A 19,705-nucleotide genomic window follows, 5' to 3' on the forward strand; every position below is an offset into this window, starting at 1 on the left:
CTCACCACCCTAATCACCCTATCAAGTCTATAAGGCTTGATAATGCTGGAGAGTTTACATAAAAAATATTTGATGATTATTGCATATCTATTTGGATCGATGTAGAACATCCTGCATCCCATGTGCATACACAAAATGGTCTCGTAGAAACCACCATCAAAAGGCTACAGATGGTGGCTAGGGCATTGGTTATGCGCACCAACCTGCCTATATCTGCATGGGGTTATGCAATATTGCACGCAACTTTACTTATTTGTTTCAGACCCACAACTAGCCAACCATTTTCTGTGTACTAGTTGGTAACTGGATATGAGCCTGACATTTCACACTTACGCATATTTGGTTGAGCAGTATATGTGCCTATTGCGCTCCCACAGCGCACTACAATGGGTCCTCAGAGACGATTAAGTATTTATGTTGGATACAAATCCCCAACAATTATCCGCTATTTGGAAACCTTGACAGGCGATCTATTTACCTCTAAATTTGCGGAATGTCACTTTGATGAAACAGTCTTCCCGTCGTTAGGGGGAGATAGGAAAAAGGATTTTCCAAGAAAACGACAGGAATTGTCGTGGTTTGTCCTCACTCTGTCTCATTTTGATCCCCGCACTTCATAAAGTGAAAGTGAAGTGAAAAGAATAATCGATCTTCAGAACGTAGCAGATTCGATGCCTGATGTGTTTATTGATATCGTAAAAGTGACAAGATCACATATACCAGCTGCAAATGTACCTGCAAGGTTAGAAGTCCCCAACAAGGGGCACGGTGCCGCAGATAGAGGCACTACAACCGCACTTAGTGGAGGTGTGGTTGAGGTCGTGGCTCCCCAAGGAAGAGGGGGAGGTCACTTGGTTCGATTGACACTCACCCAAGGAAGAAGAGGGTGGGTAAGGCACAAACCAATCATCAATGTATAGAATCCCTCTCATGAGATTGTCTCTGATTATAGTTATGTCCATGAATCAATACTGGAGGACGCTCCGATGATAAAAATGATTCCAGAGAACAAAGAAATCTCAGAGGATTATGAGAGTGCGTATGAGTTGATAGAAAGATCTTCCATACACATTGATGATATATACTGTTGCTCAAGGAATCATAGAGCACGATGATATCGAACCACGCTCTGTTGCAAAATGTCAACAAAGAGCAGATTGGCCTAAATGGAAAGAAGCAATCCAGGCAGAATTAGATTCTCTGACAAAGAGACAGGTATTTGGTCTGGTAGTGCTAACCCCACCAAGTGTAAAGCTTGTAGGACATAAATGAGTCTTTGTCAGAAAGCGTAATGAGAAGAATGAAGTCTTGAGGTACAAGGCTCGCCTTGTGGCGCAAGATTTCTCACAACGCCCTGGAATTGACTATGAGGAGACATACTCTCCCGTAATGGACGTTATAACGTTCCGCTACTTAGTTAGCTTAGTAATTTCCGAAGGACTGGAAATGCAGCTCATGGATGTGGTTACTGCATATCTCTATAGGGATCTAGATTCAGAGATATATATGAAAAGTGCCTGATGGCCTTGCATTACCCAAGTCAAGTGACTCTAAACCACAGAGTGCGTTTGCAATTAAGTTGAAACGCTCACTTTACGGATTGAAACAATCCGGGCCGATGTGGTATACCTTCTAAGTGACTACTTGATTGGAAAGGGATATAAGAACTATGAAGTATGCCCCTGCGTATTCATAAAGAAAACAAGTTCCGGATTTTCAATTGTAGCTGTATATGTCAATGATATGAACATAATAGGTACTCTTGATGAAATAAGAGAAACTGCGAGCTACTTGAAATCCGAATTTGAGATGAAGGATCTTGGGAAAACTCAAGATTCTATCTAGGCCTTGAACTAGAACACCGAGTTTGTGGAATACTAATCCACCAGTCTGCGTATGTCCAAAAGTCAGGCGATATAACATGGACAAAATGCATCCTGCTAGCACTCCCATGATCGGTCGAAGCTTGGATGCAAGGAAAGATCCATTTCGTCCAAAGGAAGATGATGAAGAGGTGTTGGGAGCTGAAATTCCCTATCTAAGTGCAATAGGCGCATTATTGTACCCAGCCTAATGTACTCGACCATACATTGCATTCTCAGTGAACTTGTTAGCTAGATTTAGCTCAGCGCCAACGCAGCGTCACTGGAATGGTATCAAGAACATTTTCGATACCTAAAAGGAACCATTGACTTGGGACTGTTCTTTCCCTACAGAGAGACAAGAGGGACCGCAGATGAAACTGCAATCCCTGAAGGAAATATTGATGGCGAAAGTGCCACTCACTACACCGAAACGCCAAATGATGTTCTGATTGTTTTTGCTGATACTGGGTATCTCTCTGACCCACATAAAGGTCATTCCCAAACTGGTTATGTATTTACCATTGGGAACACGGCGATATCTTGGAGATTAGCCAAGCAAACCCTTGCGGCTACCTCCTCGAACCACTCAGAGATCATCGCTCTATATGAGGCGATCCGTGAGTGTGTATGGTTAAGAGCTATCATCACACATATTCGAGGGACTAGTGGTTTGAGTTCTACCACTGAAGAGCCTACTTGCATTTATGAAGATAATGCAGCTTGCCTCGAACAGATGAAGCTAGGATATATCAAGGGTGATAATACAAAACACATGTCGCCAAAGTTTTTCTACAATCAGCAACAACAGGCCCTCCTCAAGATTTAAGTGAATCAAGTAAGGTCTGAGGAGAATGTGGTAGATTTGTTCACCAAATCATTATCTAAGGCCATATTTGAGAAACATGTGAAAAACATAAGAATGCGAAGACTTTCCAAGCTCCCCTGATTAATGTAAGTATCAGGGGGAGGTGTAGAAGGTGCGTTGTGCTCTTTTCCTTCGACCAAGTTTATTTTTGTCCCACAAGGTTTTTATTGTTACTTGGTAAGGTTTTTAGTGAGGCAACAACTTATGCACCATTTCGTCTTTGACTTGGCACAAGGGGGAGTGTTAAAGGAAAAACATATTATGTGCCTTCGTCAAAGCGACTGACGGAGAGGGAATCAATGAATTAACGATTACCATCAATCAACACAATTATACATCAATCAGCATTCAATGTAATTAATATTTCCGTTGTAATTCTATCCATATATAAAGAGACTATGAAATGAAATGAGTAGACCATTCCAATTATCATTTTACTTTTACAAAATATGAATTAAAAGACTATTTTACCTTTGTCATTTTACTCACATAAGTGTCACATGGCCGCCACATTAGCATTTTTAACGAAATAATGGACGAAAGTATTAGGGGCTAACAAAGGAATAATACAGATACCATTAGACTCTTTTAAAATTTATAGGTACAAAAAATTACATTTCGTGATAATTTAAGTACTATATGAGGATGTTTCCCTTCTCAAACACTTCACATGAATAGATGACTTATATCCATGTTTCCATGCAAGCAAATTATTCTCCAAGGAAGTCTGGCTGGTAATTTGATCTATGGATCATTTCATATCAGTAGCTTGAAAACCCAATTAACAAGCCAAAGGGCGAATTGAAACCTTCTCATTCAGTACTGCTCACCAATAACTTCCAAGAAAACGAAAGCAGCTCAGCTCGATCAGCTCAACAAAAAGCAAAACATCTTGAAAATTCATACAAGAGACATTAATTGGCGATGATAAAAATATATATCACGACAAGACTTGACGAACAAAACAGCAGCCTCGTTTGCCTCGTCAACCTGCAACAGCACCCAAGATTCTGCTTGAAAACTATGAAACCCTTCTCGCCGATCGGATCTTTCCCAGCGTCGTTTTTCCAGTTACCAATCTCATACGTCTCCCTGTGCCCTCCTCACTTGGCTTGTCTCACCACCAAACAAAATCTAAAGGAAAAAAAAAATAACAAGACTCTGAGCATATCAGCATCACGGGGAAACCAAACGGATTGGGTTGGTTTTTGGGTTTATTTGGCGGTAGCTGCTGGTGACAGTTGGTTGATTCAGATTTAGGGGGGTCCCTAGCTGCCTGCCTAAACGATATTGAAGGGTTAGGATTGATTGGACGGCCTAGTAATACTGTTGGAATGCCGGTTGGGAATTGACACGACGGGTCATCTGTCTATCAATCCATCCTCAAGCAACTACTACCGCAGTTATAGAAAAGAGAGGCAAATCTCACAAGCAAGGTGTCTGGCGATAGTCAGTTTACTTCTAAATTACTTAAGCTCTCATAATTAAAGCAAACTCATGGCCTGAGAAAAAACTCTCGTCTCATATGAGTGAAGACTGTGAAGCACTCCTTTCCCCTATAAGACTATATATGCACGCAGAAAAAGAAAAATTGCTTGCTATAACATAAATTTTTTGGCAAAAGTTACATTTTTGAAATGAGATTTCTAAGAAAGGTTCATATCGGATTATTATCGGCTCTTGATATAGGAACCATAATGGGTTTCAAAAAATCAGTCTTGAGAGGTTTACGTACGTGAAGCGTGTTACGGAGTGATGCAACTCAAACCAAACTCGTTTTCCAAGCAAGCACCTCAATTTTAAACATGGTTTCTCTAGATCGATCACTGATTCAACTTCCAAGTATAGAAGTTAAGGAAGAATGAAAAAGGGAGCAAAGAGTATTAATTGATCTTACAAATGAATCAACTGATAGCTAGTTAGACAGAATCAACTGATAATATTGTAGAGCCGAAGGGTACACCCAATCGGGTCGGAACCTTTCTAACTGTGATATGAATATGATCTGTCTCTGACATTAGTATGTTACTCTGCATTCCTCTCCCTGTTTCTGCTACCGTACAATGGTTTCTTCCAACTTTACATCTACTTGTCAAAAAACTAAAAGCAGGATCAACAGAAACGTCACGTACGGGATCTTTCGCTATCATTATTCTTAATCTTTTCTTGCCAAAGAATCTTACGGTTCCTGCAAATCCAGAATTATAAGCACAAGAGAATATAGTTGCTCCAGTCTCAATTAATGGTTGGCTATATATCGAGTTCTGCATGCATCAAGGCACTTCCATCATGTTATAGCCATGGTTATTTAGTTTCTCATGAAACAATTATCTTTGAAAATTTCAAGCCAATCTATTTATCTTACTTTTGGTTACAAGATATTTCATTTATGCGTCCGAAGTTAAATGTAGTACTTAATCTCATATTTGTTTGGGAAATTGAGAGTAAGCTTGACGTGCACTCCCTTTTCACATCTTGCAGTGATTTGTTACTTGTATTATGTGCTCCATGCCATGGTGAGAGAAAGTTAAGCTCAGCAGGTATAACATCTTTCCAGAACACCATCGCATACAGCTAGGTATCCTTCGAACAAGAGAATGGAGAATGAAACTGGAGGTTATCAATTGATGGAAGTAACCACGTCCTGAACGGAGCAGAGTAAAACATGTACACGTTTCGCAAGGGTACTGGTCCGGACCCCTCATGCATAATCTTTTGAGATAAAAATATTTTCACACAAAACTTTGACCAATTATATTGGGATCTTGCTCTCCCAAAACAAGTCGTCAACACTGCAAACCAAAAAAGAGGATAGCTGCAGTAGTTTGTTCTCTCTTTTTGTTTGTTTTTTGAAAGGGTAGTTTGTTCTTGTATAACAGAAACTCATAAAAGCAGTGATCTACAGTTTATATCTATAACGATAATCGTTTCCGGGGCGGGCCGATCTCAGTATATATAACGGTGAAGGATTAATTGGTTTATACTTGAGTTGTAGAACAGTGAAAGCGAGATTGATATAATTCCCTTACATAGCTCAAGTTAAAGAATAGTTGGTAGGAATTAGCATTGAAGATGATAGGTTCCAGCTTTTACTGGGTATATATTTTGCAATAGTCGCTCAAATTTTCCAACATTTCAATTTCTTGATGCCAGCCATATTAGATACAAGTTATCTAGGCCCAAATTTAAGAATTCTTAACGGGTGTCCAAATTACATAAATAAAAGTACTGCTATCTTAATGGATGCACAGCCCAATCTACAAAGAAATCTTACTCACACACTTGTGGGTCATTATAGGCATTGTTGATCTGTTAATTTTGGGGTCTGAATCTGTCCAATCTGATCAAGATGCACAAGCTATATGAAATGGGTTCCTCGATATTACATAATAGATGTGCAGTTAGGTTTTCGATTTGGTTCAACGACAAGAAAGAACCAAACTGGCTGAGCTTCTTCAAACACTAGAATATAAAAAACTAACTCATCAGATATACAAAGATGGAATGCTGGGACGGAGGAAAAAAAAAATTGATTTTATTACCTGCCCAGACCTTTCATTCAATTTACTTATATGCAAACCATGGGAGGCGCTAAACTGCTTTGAATCAGAGCAGTATTCACCACCCCATAGGGGAAAAAATGGAAAAGAATAGGTAAAACTAGAGACAGCAATGAACTGACTATTAGTCAAGTTGTTCAGAAGGAACTTGGCCAAAAATATCGGGACAACCATCCCAATTTCTTCGTTCTCTTGCCTCCCAATATCCACCAGTATACCGGTAAGTATCGCTTGCTTTATCCTTTGCAAACCACTGCGGTTTCCAACCACTTTCTTGCATCTTTCGAGCCTGAATCTCAAACAATATACAGTTAACCGCCATTATATGCCAGTCAAGAAATTTAATACACTCCATCAAGAATACCATAGCTGAACCTACTACATAAACACCTAATTGGTCGCCTAGCACTAATGCAAGGTTATCCTAGTTTGTCGTTTTGTCAAATTTATAATCCTGTATTCCTTCTCATTCTCACTGATATACATGTTTCTGCTTAGATATCATTATTCCAAAAAATCTAACTGATTCACAGTAGTTTATTTTAATACTTTGTGTGCGCCTTATTATGACTACAAGTGTAAAAGATTGGGAAATGCACGGAGTTAAACCCAAGATCAGTTATTTTGATACATGTAAAACTTGGTTAGATTAACATACACTTAAAACAGTGGGAGTCGTACCTACAGCAGATGCTGATATAGAGAGTTCACGACATATGGATAAAATGGGAAACAGAAATACATAAATAGGTTGATATTATTTATTCAAAAATGCAATATTACCTGCCGTTGCCTCTGCTCTAGCCTCAACTTCTCGGAATTTGCCATTTCATATTCCCCATTTTCCAGATACCTTTGATCTGGTCTGAGCCTTGAATCTGTTGGGGGCAACTTCTCCTGCACATGATTAAACTCGAAGAATCATAATCTGATAGCAGTGCATTCAGAAAAAGCAAAAGAGATTAACTCCATTCCACTTTTATCGCAATCAAATGAGTTTATCATCAGTTCAGACGTTTTAAAGGTCTTATTTAATTCACACATAAAAAAAAAAAATGTAAAGTAAGCCAGGTGGAATAGTTTCAAGCAGTCCTTTTCATACTCAGTCAATCTGAGGAATAAACAATCACCTTCAATCCAGGCAAGAGTTCGTTCATTGTGATGGCAAAGCGTGTTAAGTTATATCTAGTAGGGAACTTAGGTGGCTTGCTCCTCTTCCAGAGCAGGCGGGCATCAGATAAAGACTCGAATTTTCCCTTCCCTGAACAGTCTCCATTAACATAATGCATGCTCTCATCCCATTTTCCAAACAACGTTGCCACTGTTTTCCCATGCTTATCTTGAACTATACCTTGTACCTGAAGGGGCAAAACATATGTAAAGTGAAGATTGTATCAAAGAATATGTAGCTGGTATGAAACAGACACTATGTCATATTTGTTTATTTTTACATGTCTTATTCCTTTATTTTCTAAAACATTTCAGAATACATTCCAAGCAATACCCTGTGTAGAAAAATGTGGCAACAAAGTCATGAGGATAAAAGAAAGGATTGTACCTGGTGAGGATTTCGGTCAATGATAGACTGCTCCTTAAATTTCAGCCTACATTGATATTCATGCTTTCCCTGTATTCGCATGGTACCGTAGTGATCACAGTAAAGCTTTCCTAATATGAGGTTGTAAATGGAAGTTGTAACCTGTCAGAAAAGAGCTTATGTTCAGATAAGAATCCAGCAAAAGTATTAACATTAGCTGAGTTTGTCAGGTTCGCACTTTACTCCATTGAAGAATTTCACCATCATCAAATTCCAAGGTCAGAACACCAACAGGATCAAGCTGAATTGAGCGGCCCCAGAATTTGCTTTTCAAATTGCTATCTCCATAGAATTTCCATCCTCTACCCTCACAATGGCAAGCAATAATCATGGGGTGATGACTAACCTGACACCCAAAATATAAGGATCTTCAATATGTGATCCACAGATGAAAAAGAAATAAAATGAAAGGGACGGTGACTAAGATGTAGTGAGCCAAATACTGAACTTCTACCACAAAACTCTTAAAGGCTGGCTATTTTCCTTATTCCTCAAATAGACAAAGATATCTTCCCAGAGTAATTTCAAACCCTTACACATCTTTGAGGCATTAACCCTTGTCACAATCAGGGCTCATCACTTTTGAGTCCTTTATTTTTAAGAGTTCAGGATGTATGGGGGTTATTTCTTATTTCATTTCACACACCCCTCAAAGATCCAGCATACAATGTTCAACATTCAGTAAACAGGAATGTTACATTCAAGATTTACTTTTTTATTGAGAAAGATCATGTTTAGCGAGAATGCAAGCACGTTAAATATGAAAAGCTCGATATATGCACCACTCTATTTGAACAAATAATTCTTGCCAACCCAGCTAGGACAGCGTAAAGCTGGTCCAACCTAATTTAAACAATTATTCATATGCATAACAGATCACCAGTACAAGAACAAGGGAAATGCTATTGATAGTGAAAATATGAATTGCAAGTTGAGGTCTGAAGACTTTTTCACACCTTCTCTGAGAAAAACCGAAGGCCTTTATCTGGATAGTCAGCCTCATATGTTTCCCCTAATAATGGATTGAACGGTTTGCACATCCTTCCTTCAGTTGAAGCATATCCAGATACAGCAAAAGCAGCCACATTAAGAATCCTCATAAGGCTATTACCCTGCAGGACTTCAAGGGAATTCAATATTAAGTTGAGGGAGCACTAAACTAATTTAATTTTTTTTTTTTTTCTGAAAATAATTTAACTTATTCAAATTCCCTTTATAGCATTGCAGTAAAGATGACGTCGTGGTCTTACCCTTTTGCCCCATTCATATGCTCGATCAAGGAGGTATGAATATTCCAAATCCTCAAAACATTTTTGTAGAGAAGATAGAGGCTCATTGAAGTATACAGGGAGACAGATTTTCGTGAGGTCCTTCCCAATGTTGTCCTTAATCATCGACCAAAGACTAACACACTTCTCTTTCTCCACAGGGTCAGGCAATTTCTTACGTCGCTTGACAAATGGAAAATCAGCTCTGAGTGCTGGATCTGTACCATCTTCAGATTCAATGGCATACAAGCCATCATCATCTGAAGAGACGGAAGATATCCGATAATCAGACCCATTACTTTTGAAAGAACTTGATGATAGAAAATCACGCGTATCAAAGAAAGCATTGTCCTCTTCATCCGTTTCTTCTTCTGCAGCATCAACTCTTTCATTATCATCATCAGATTCAGTTGCACTTCCTTCTGAAAAGTTCAAATCAATGTAGGTCTAAATCAGCCCAAGGAAGCATGACCTAAGCCCTAAACCCATTTCCCTTGCCCAAATTTTAACATTGCAAAGGCTTAGTCATTCAGGAGCATGACAATGACAATCAGTTGTCGCAGGTAACAAGTAATACAAGATCTTAATACACTACAAAATACTTACCACTAAATTTGTCTTGTCTAGATCTAGAGGAAGCTCCAGAATCTTTGAACTGTCGGCTCTCATCAACCACTGTATTCTCCAAATCTACCTTTTCTGTCTACACAATGAAGTATAAATAGCAACTTCGTTAGAAAGATAAGGATATAAAAACCCTGCACCAGAAGATAAATTCTCAAGGAAATAACCTCTATACGAACATAGAATACATAAAATAAGTGACCATACACATCAGCAAAATGAGTGGCACTGTCCAATTAACTAGTGTCTTTTTTTTTCACACCCTTAAAATGCCACGTGTCCACCTTTCTTTCCTCCAGGTAGTAACCAAACTTTTTGTTCCTTTCTCATTTAATGAAACTCTGGTGCATTTAATATGAATAATTGAGTGAGTAACAAAGGGAGTTTTGGGGGGGGTAAGAGGGTGTATTGACAACAACATAGATTGTAGAAACTGGAGTATGGGCAAGCGGGCTACTTCTACCCGTATCTTAAATGTAGGGAAAGCACAGTGTAATCCTCAAACATATTGATGCTTCAAAGCCTCACCACTTATTCAGGACAATAATTGAGGTCTAAAGGTTATAATATTTACAAACACAAAATGTGTGAAAATGAATGTGGTAAGAAGAGACAGAAATGATTGCTTGATACTTGTCCAGTGTTAACACAGAAATTTAATTTAAATATATAGATCAAAGACAGAAGTAAACTTATGAAAAAAAAACTCAATGCAACTACTTCCACCCTCAAGTAAAAGCACTAAAAGCAAATCTTCTACATTAGACATGAACAAGCAGTCCACCAAAACCGTAAAATAAAACTTGAAAACCTTGGCAACTAAGTCAAGCAGTTAAAACTGAAGGACCCAACCAGCTCATGAAACAGCAGCACCCTGATCAGTAAGAAAAAGGAAAAATGGAAAACCTTGAAACTCACCGGATACCCAGGAACACATATATGCTATAAATTCATATAATCCCACAAGTACACACACAGTTGTTCACAAAGATCCTTCTATTCCCCTCTATCCAAATATCACAGTAAATCAGCATCACAACACAATTTGACAAAACAACTGCATTACCCTCCTCTTGATTACATGTTTCTCAATGAAGAAAGAAACACGAGGGAACTATGCAGTCAACCATACTTCTTAAACAGTTTCTGCAACAAACTCAACACTATGCTAGAGTGAATAAAAGATGATCAAAACTTGACACACCAACAGCAATACTATAAATTAGGCACTTTCTTCACAAGTTTTAACCCTAGAAATCTGAAAGTATAAAAAATTGAACCAACAAAAATTTGTATAAACTTTCCCCAAGCAGTACCATTTTCAAAGGAGAAGAAATTTTCCTATGCTGAAATGAGAAGGCAATCATATGTACCACTTTTGAACTAGCAATTGATGGATCATGTATATAACAGAACATTTATATGGTTATATGAAACATTTTTCATAACAATAAATAAATAAAATGAAAGAACAAACTTTGGCCTCGACGCTTTCAAAAGTCTGCATGAATGCTACATAAAACTTTTATCATATCTTTACAAACTTCCAACTGGCTTGTTTTAATCACTTTTAAGTTATATTCTATGGAAATCAGTGTAAACTGCAAACTAAACAACACTGACCACCAAAAGAAGAAACTTAACAACATCTACAGGTAGAAACTCTTTGATGAAACCACAAAGCCACCAATTGATCCCACCACTGCCAGCACACAGCCGCAGTCACTACCTGTGTTAACCACCTTAGCTAAGCAGTACATTCATTTAAATTTTTAAATATGTCCTTCAAAAGAAAGACACCAAAGTTTTACTGAAAGAAGAAAAAGGTGAAAAACTACTATAATAGAGTTCTACCAATGTATCTTAGTACTTTGGCAGGATGCAGTACATTTTTATTATTTTCAGAAAGGAGTGAAACTACTATAACCGAGGTCGACCCTTTGTAACCCAAAACATAGGAGGTAGTACAAGTGCAAGTCAAAGAAAGTGTTGTTCATATCAAGTATCTATCATAACAAGATCCACAAAATACAACATACACAGAAGTCCTAATTTCTACCTGCCTTATAAACTACAGAATTGAGAACACATCAGATACTCAAAAAATCATAAAAAGTGCAATCTCAAAAAGAAAATACAAAAGAACTTAAATTTCCAAATCGGGGAGCTGTGTGAACCTATACACACTACACAGTTAGCCTTAAATTACATAGATAGTCTAGTCTTACTGTAACTGAGGAAGGATACTACAGTGATCTTAAAATTTCATAAGTCCTTGAGGGATATTAAATGTCAGGGGGACATCCTCAAGAGGAAATGCAGGTCTCTACAAAAGATTTCTAAGCCCATATCGATTTTCAGACGTCCAATTTAGTAAATATAAACCAACATATTCAGTCGTCTGGATGATTTTCTACTTTTTACTTTTCCGTATTAGTAGGGACGCTCAACAAGAACGTTCTGGTTGTGCAGCCCAACATCATCTTCTGGTCTAGTGGACCCGGCATGGTTTTATAAATTGAGTCGATTCTATATAACCACCTCCATTAACTAACACACCGAACACTCAAATCACAATCAGAGGAATATTATATTGAAAGAATTACAAATTTTTGAGGAAAGAATAAACAGGAGCCTCAACCTCCCACTCTGCACAAACAAATCACAACAAACTTCTACTCCGCAAGCTGAATCTCTAAAACAACAGCCTCCTAGAAATTTACTGGGTGGTTTAAAAAAAAACAAGAAAAAAAAAAAAGAATAGAAAAAAATTCAAATTTCTACATGGTAGGAAACCAAAGAAGAACCCCAAATTCAACTGACGTAATGTTTCCATACCTCTAACTGTCGTAGCGTGTCAATTAGGAGCCACTGTTTCTGCTTGAGCAGAAGAAGCTGGTTATGCAATGCAGCAAACTCTGTCTTCATAATCTGTTCACTTTCCTGAATGGCTGCCTCCCTCACACCTTCTTCGACCAGGCACTGCCTCAATTTCTCAGTGGACACCGCTACATTGTCTACCGGAGCCATCAATTCACTGTTGGAAATCCGCGGAAACATGTCTTTCACAGCCTGCAATGCTTCCACCCAAGCGAGACGATCATCGCTCGATTCTGCCCTCAAATGCAGCCTCTTTGTACCGGTGAAGATTGAGAACCGCCTATCATCAGATTTGCTTTCACGGATACTAGAGACCTGTGCATCAACTCACCACAATTACCACCACATAAATTTCATTCAATTCAACAGATTTACGAACTCGAAAAATCCTATAAACGCTTTCAATAATCAAAACAGATAAAGAAACATCTTCTTGATTAGGAACTGAATCAAAACGGCAAAATGGAAGTCGTTTCTGGTATAAAATACAATAAAAATTGGAAAACCAAAAATCGAAAAACGAATGCAAAAAATCAAAACCTTGAGATGAACTTCGCCGAAGGGCTTGCGGCGTAGCTGTTGAGAATTGGGACTCCTATGCCTCGAAAGTCTCCGAATCGACGTTTCGCCGATGACCTTAGAACCTTTCTCCGTCTCCGGCGTAACGACGATCCTATCAGGTCCGTGAATCTTATAATACGAAAGAACTCCATCCTGCAAAACGAACCACCTCGGCCGCCAACCTTTACCGTAATTCACCCACTTAAACAGTATTCCCGATACGCCATTCCCGACGATGTCGTTTATCTTGACATCCACCGGCTGCTCCCTTCCGGTTGAAGGCCGCGCCACAGCCTCGGCCGCCGCGATGGCGGCAGCGGCGGCAGCCGCCGTCGTCCGCTGGCTGAGGCGGCTGTAATCGACGCTGGAATGGTTGCTGTGATTGTTGCTGTTCGGCTCCTTGTGGACGCTGAACCGGGTATGCGGATCGGATCTACCGTAGGAGGTCATTGGGGTGCGGCCGTGGAGGTCCGGCGAGGGGGAGTGGTGGTGTTCGGAGAGGGTGGAGATGCAGCAGAAGGGATGCATATGGAATTAACATGAATGCGGCGATCGGAGAAGGCTGACGTGGCGATGGAGGACGGAGGCGGTTGGGGATTTCATGGTGGAGAATTGGGATTGAGGATTTTTGGATTGAGAGAGAGAGAAAGAGAGAAATTTGATGAAAGCGAGAAAAGCGTGAAAATTGGGAGGAGACGGTTACGAGCTGAGTTTGAAATGGTTAAAGAAGAGAGAATGGTATTCGATTTTTTGACGACGGTGGCGGAGCGGTCAATACAAGAGACTTTTTTTTTTTTTTTTGGGGAGCCGGGGGGGTGTTGCTTTAACGAACCGAACTGGTGCGGAACTTTAAAAGGCGCCAGGCGGTTGGTCATATCAGTCGTCATTGTACGTGTTATGAGTTTCCGGGCTTTTTTCTTCTCTTTTGGAGGGGATATGTTAGGGTGCGGGAAGGATGCAGGGGATTTATGGTGGAGACGGCCGCCGGGTTGCTGGGAGAGAGACATGTGGACGTGGGTGAAGGGGACTCGTGGCGGGAAAGTAGTGGAGAGTGAGTTACTGAGTTGTTGGGGGTGTTTTGGTGAGTTTTGACGGGGAAATTGTTAATGGCTTTCACGTCTTTGACTTCGGATTCGGCTCTAAGCAGTTTTGTCTTGGGGGCAACTCCAACCATAAAGTCTTATTTGGGGGTGCTATTAGCACCCCTTCTTATACTATTCTGCTATTCATATAGCACAAAATTTTCATCTCCAACCATATAGTACTTCATGGGGTGCTATTTTCACCATCTATTCTTGAATAAAATATAACCAGCCCCTTAACATATGCTCTGCACATGTCACTTAGGTTTTATTTTTATTTTTTTAAATTAAAAAAAGTTATAGCAGTTTCTCTCCTGATTTTGAGAAAGTTTATCATTTTTTCATGAGAGGTATTGCAATATTTTGAAATATGATATAGTCAATTGACTATCTTATCCTCATATAAAAATAATTTATTTATTAATATCTATATTAAGATATGAGTACAATGTTTATCAATATTATATCAAAAACCTGTCTCAAGTCTCATTTAAGTCTTAAATATGGGATAGAACCCCAATGGTTGGAGTTGCCCTAAGATCACTATCTTGTTTTGCATCGCTGTATTAAATATCCCATTTCTTTTTTATAATTAGTCTTCTTCTAACTTTATTTTTTGGTCGAAAACAACCGAATTATGATCTTGCTTGCATGGAGTGGGACAAGTGAGATTGTGTCGGATTTTCTATTTTGTTTGGGTCGATTTTTACAAATAAAATACTTAATTTAGAAGAAAACTAATACATTAGTAGTTTATTTCACAACTGCGTTAATTCACACTAACATGCTTACAACTGCGTTAATTCACACTAACATGCTTAACTAATTATGTAATAATGAGTTTTTTTTACCAAGCAACACCGTTTTTAAAGAAACATTCTTCGTATTGGTTTCCCTATTGGTCAAGCTTCTCTCCTTTAGCTTCTCTAGTGACGTTGTAAATGACGGGCAACCCAAAAGAGCGAGATTGAAATCAAGGAATTGCAAAGACACGAAAACTCAACTTAATTCCAAAGCAAAGAAGATTCCCGTCAGCTTGAACCCAATTATTATATAATTAATATATATATATATATATATATATATATGGATCTATATCAAATTATCAATAACAAATCATAAAGATGGGGTTTGTTTTGACTATAATAGTCGAAAGGGAACCTTCTATAGTCTATACGTTCTCGATAAACAAGAATGACTTTTGCTTTTCAAAGCGAGTAATATTATAAGTTGGATAAGTCCTATGTTTATGGTCCTTAGGTCAAAGTTACCAGCACCAGATTCATAGATATTTATGTAACTTTTTTATACTAGCATCGAAATTATCAGCTACGTTGACTTTAAACTCTTTTTTTTTTTTTTTTTTTTTTTGAGAAAAGAAGAAAATTCATTAATCCAAGAGATTACAACGACAGGGATGACTCCGATAAATCTCAACCACTCTAACTAGAAAAGAAGACCTACTCATACCCCTAATATAGAACCAGCGCATACCCCTAATATAGAACTAGCGGTTACAGATATCATGAGCCGATAATGGCTCAACTCTAACCACATAAATCCCCCTTTCTTTTGGGCTACATAACATCAACTTATCCCATGAGTCCCGATACATTCTTACAGTCAACCTCAAGAAGAAACTAACCCTTTCCAACATCATGTCATCATATACCAAAACAGCCAGTATATGTGTAGGGGCGTCTCCCCATTACATTGACAACAAGAAAACATAGAAATTAAAACTAGTCCCTGGAGATGACACCATAACAATGACATAATCACAAAACCAAGACAACCAAACCCTCGCTCAAATGAGGAAGGACTACTTATTAGACCTGACCAAAAACCAAAAGATAAAAATCTACTAATGCAAAAGAAAAATCTGCAACGAACCGCTTTCCATTCCCCCAAAGTTGACTCTAGCTTCCCAGAAACAGCCACAATAAGATGAGAGCTTGGAAGGTCAGTTAGCTCAAATCCAAATCTCAAGCATCTAGGCCAAGGATAGAGGCGCGGGCAACCCCACTCTTGAAAGAAATCCCACCATTCCTTTCCGTAGCCACCAAACCCAAATCTAATCTCAGTGGAGACTAGAGATCGAGAACCATCCTTCCACCATGCTAACCTGCTCCTCCCTTGACCAGAAACTCCTACTCCTTGCGAACCAATCGAGAAAACCAAACCTCGTTGCTCCATCAATCCCATTTCAACCTGCCATGTAGCACCAGACAGCTTTGTGGTCGACTCCAAGCATTGGAACCCAAATCGACTACGCCGTCCTCTACCAGTGTCGAGCCCCTATTCGCTTGTAACGCAACCGGGCTCCACCATCGAAAACGTATGAGTGAAAGATAAAGAGAGGCGCTGCACCCTCAAACTCCGACAGCCACCCGCCACCCGCCGCAACCAAACAACAACCCGTCCGGCCACACCCATCAAACAACGACGAGGCTGGAGCCATCGTCAGTGTGAGGGCGCCGCCGGACAGGCGACAAAAACCCTAGTGCTTTTTCCAATACTAATTCTCTCCTATTTTTGCAGAGCGAATGACTATTGCAAAAAAAAAAAAATTGTAAAGACACTTATATCAATTTAGAAAAAAAACTTTAAACTCTTAACTAAATTTGAAGTATTTTGTAATACTATATGGTATAAATATAGAGTCAGAAACTAATAAAATAAAATGTTAGATACTTAGATGACACATCTTAAACAGTAATTAATCTAATAACTATCAACTCTAGAATTCCAATACTCCCAAATATTTTTGATAAATTTGGCAATAAGTCAATAACTACCTCTGTTAAAAGTAATAATATAATGGAAAGACGACAGTTCAAGCTTTGAAAAGACCCAAAGCACGTCCAGTTGGACTATGTTCTGTGTCTTTAATTATTATTACTTGGGGGGTTCTGGGGTTTAAGGTCAAATTAAGATACGAGCTGGGATATGCTGGCAGCCTACCACTAGTGTTATTTTACGTGTCCTATAGTAGTGTGCATGCACTTATTGATAATATCTAAATAAAGACAAAATGTTAAATTAAGTTGGATTAAGCCAATGACGAGGCGGATGGATTTGGAATCAGTACCTTCGGATATCCGAGCGTGCTAAACTGCTAATTGTTTATTAATCATTAATTGCATGCATATAGCATGATTTTCGTCAGAGACCAATTCTTCCCTATTACCTTAAGTGCACATTACAAATTTACAATATTTGTATACCACATCTTCGAAACTAACACAACCATGATGCAAATGCTTAAGTTATGCAAAACATGTTCACTTACACAATCATGATTCACATGCTTAATCGCATGCATATTTCGTCAAAGACCAATTCTTCTCTAATATCTTCAGTGCATATTACAATATATGTATACCACATCTTCAGAAACTAACACAACAATGATAAAATATATTTATCGTTCTCACTTAAGTCATCCCTCATTTGCCTCACAATTCATAGTTTGAATCTTTAAAGTATTAGCCTAATAAATTCGCGAGTGCTGCCCAACTGCTTGATCACGTAATTGAGATGTAATGTTATTATAATGTATAATTCATCATCTTTTCTCTTCTTTTCGAAATAACATTAAATAAATTTTTAATTTTTTTTTTTAATAATTATATCAACAACTTATATTTTTTTGGTCGAACTCACGACCTTATATTTACAGAAAAAGAAAAATTTACACCGGTAGACCAAATGCTATCGGGCAACATTGAATAAGATTTTAGTCATTTTATGGGGACCATAATTTTGTGGGTGTATTTCACTAATCGTGGGTTAATAATTTGCATGGTCGGTCGTTGCTGAGCGCTTCTAGAATCTAGAGTTTGCACGTGTAGTAATAAATATCACCAATCTTCTCTGCAAACGGCCCCTCTCTTGTAACACTGTCTGCATGCGACACGTGTCACTTAGGCAAACATTCGCAGACTGTCAATGACAATTTTGATCGCAGTAAAGAGATAAAGCAAACGACGACGGTACACTGGCGCGTAATAATTAACGTGTAACGGGTCGCAGAGAATCAGAGTTGGTTTGACTGAGAGGACGGTCAAAGCGTGAACACGCGTGACGATGTGACACGTAGAGGTCGTACCTTGTGAACAGCGAGAAGTAATTGTTCACTGCATCATCGTACGACCTGTCGGAAACACACAGTATCTCAGTGGACAGAAGCACAGAGAGCACTGTGCTTTGGAAACTGTACCTTTTAGTCTTTTTCTTTTTTCATAAAATATTAGAAAATCTTAGCAATTAATCCTCCACTGCATCAAAACTTAATGCCTGCCATTGTTGTAGTTGGTGTAATTTATTGATAGGTTTGAGGATATGTATTTGGGTACAAAGTATTTGGTGATACTATGGTACAAGTTCTTCATTATGTTTGAGGAAACTACCAAACGATTTATTTTTCTGTCTTTAAAAAGAAGGATAAGTATTTCCAAAAAAAAAAAAAAAAAAGGAAAAAGAAGAAGAAGAAGAAGGATAAGAACAAGATCTTTCGTAACAGATGGTATTTTGATATAATGAATCAATGAAACAACGCATGAATCAAATTGCTTTGTTGGTCCCAATTTTGACTCCCTCGTTCTTTTTTTTATGATGCAATATGTCAAAATAGAGTACTTCTATTCATATTTTTAAAATTGTGATTTGAACGTCTTATATTTTTTAGTGACAGTTAATTTTGTCAACTCGTATAAAATTACCGATAAAGACACATGCATATGAAGAAGAAAAAAAATCTATAGCAATTCGACCAATACATCATATTGTCTTCTTGTTCAAACTACATTTCACGTTTATTGGGTTGAATCAAAGTCACTTTTATGATACTCCCTTAAGTATTTTTAGCCACTTTCATAGTTTCTTTCTACATCTCCTACAATATAAAACCCTAGTCTATGCCTCAAATCTAGTGGTATCAATAAGCAAACTCGACATTCTTGCATTAAGATTAGTTGATGATTACCGGGTGTGTTGCTCTCTAGGCTTTAGTTCAATCTTCTGGCATAAAGGGGAGTGGATGAACATGGTTATATTTATGATTATTGTAAGGCATTATGCATACTTTTGGGTTTTGGCTGCTTCACAATACACACTCTGGATCGATGTCTTGGCCAGTGGCGGATCTAGGATTTGAAAATAGGGAGGGCTACATATTTATGTGTTTCTTTGGGCGAAGCCCAAAATTTTTTTTTAGTACAATAATGCACAGGTGTGCGAATGCAAGAGTGGAGAGATAAGAACTTGAGAGTTCAAGTGTTCAAAGATTGAATTTAGTCCGTAATTTAGACATTTTTGCGAAGAAGAATAATAAGAATTTGTGATGGACGGAGAGAATGGAAGAGCCAGAGAGGAGTTTAACTTCGATAATTTGAGAGTTCG

General features: G+C 38.4%; 1 protein-coding gene across 1 annotated transcript; it reads right to left on the bottom strand.

Moving 5' to 3' along the window:
• Positions 1-6,092: 6,092 nt before the first annotated feature.
• Positions 6,093-14,037, bottom strand: LOC112169981 (oxysterol-binding protein-related protein 1C). The gene is made up of 10 exons (XM_024307115.2): positions 13,200-14,037; positions 12,618-12,974; positions 9,762-9,858; positions 9,138-9,577; positions 8,844-8,999; positions 8,066-8,233; positions 7,849-7,989; positions 7,421-7,648; positions 7,074-7,187; positions 6,093-6,579 (listed from the first exon to the last, which is right to left on the bottom strand). Exons 1-10 carry the CDS (start codon positions 13,746-13,748, stop codon positions 6,415-6,417), a joined length of 2,415 nt encoding a protein of 804 aa, XP_024162883.1. The 5' UTR covers positions 13,749-14,037; the 3' UTR covers positions 6,093-6,414.
• Between the last annotated feature and the right edge of the window lie 5,668 nt (positions 14,038-19,705).

This window comes from Rosa chinensis, chromosome 6 (assembly GCF_002994745.2).
Source record: "Rosa chinensis cultivar Old Blush chromosome 6, RchiOBHm-V2, whole genome shotgun sequence".
NCBI classification, from domain to species: Eukaryota; Viridiplantae; Streptophyta; class Magnoliopsida; order Rosales; family Rosaceae; genus Rosa; species Rosa chinensis.

Bases quoted from the DNA above. Each gene is read 5' to 3' on its own strand.
- LOC112169981 (XM_024307115.2), bottom strand. From the start codon at position 13,748: ATGCATCCCTTCTGCTGCATCTCCACCCTCTCCGAACACCACCACTCC. The intron at 9,578-9,761 runs GTAAGTATTTTG...TGAACTTTTCAG, and splicing joins TAGACAAGACAAATTTAGTG to AAGGAAGTGCAACTGAATCT. The intron at 7,990-8,065 runs GTGCGAACCTGA...CTTTTCTGACAG, and splicing joins AAATTCTTCAATGGAGTAAA to GTTACAACTTCCATTTACAA.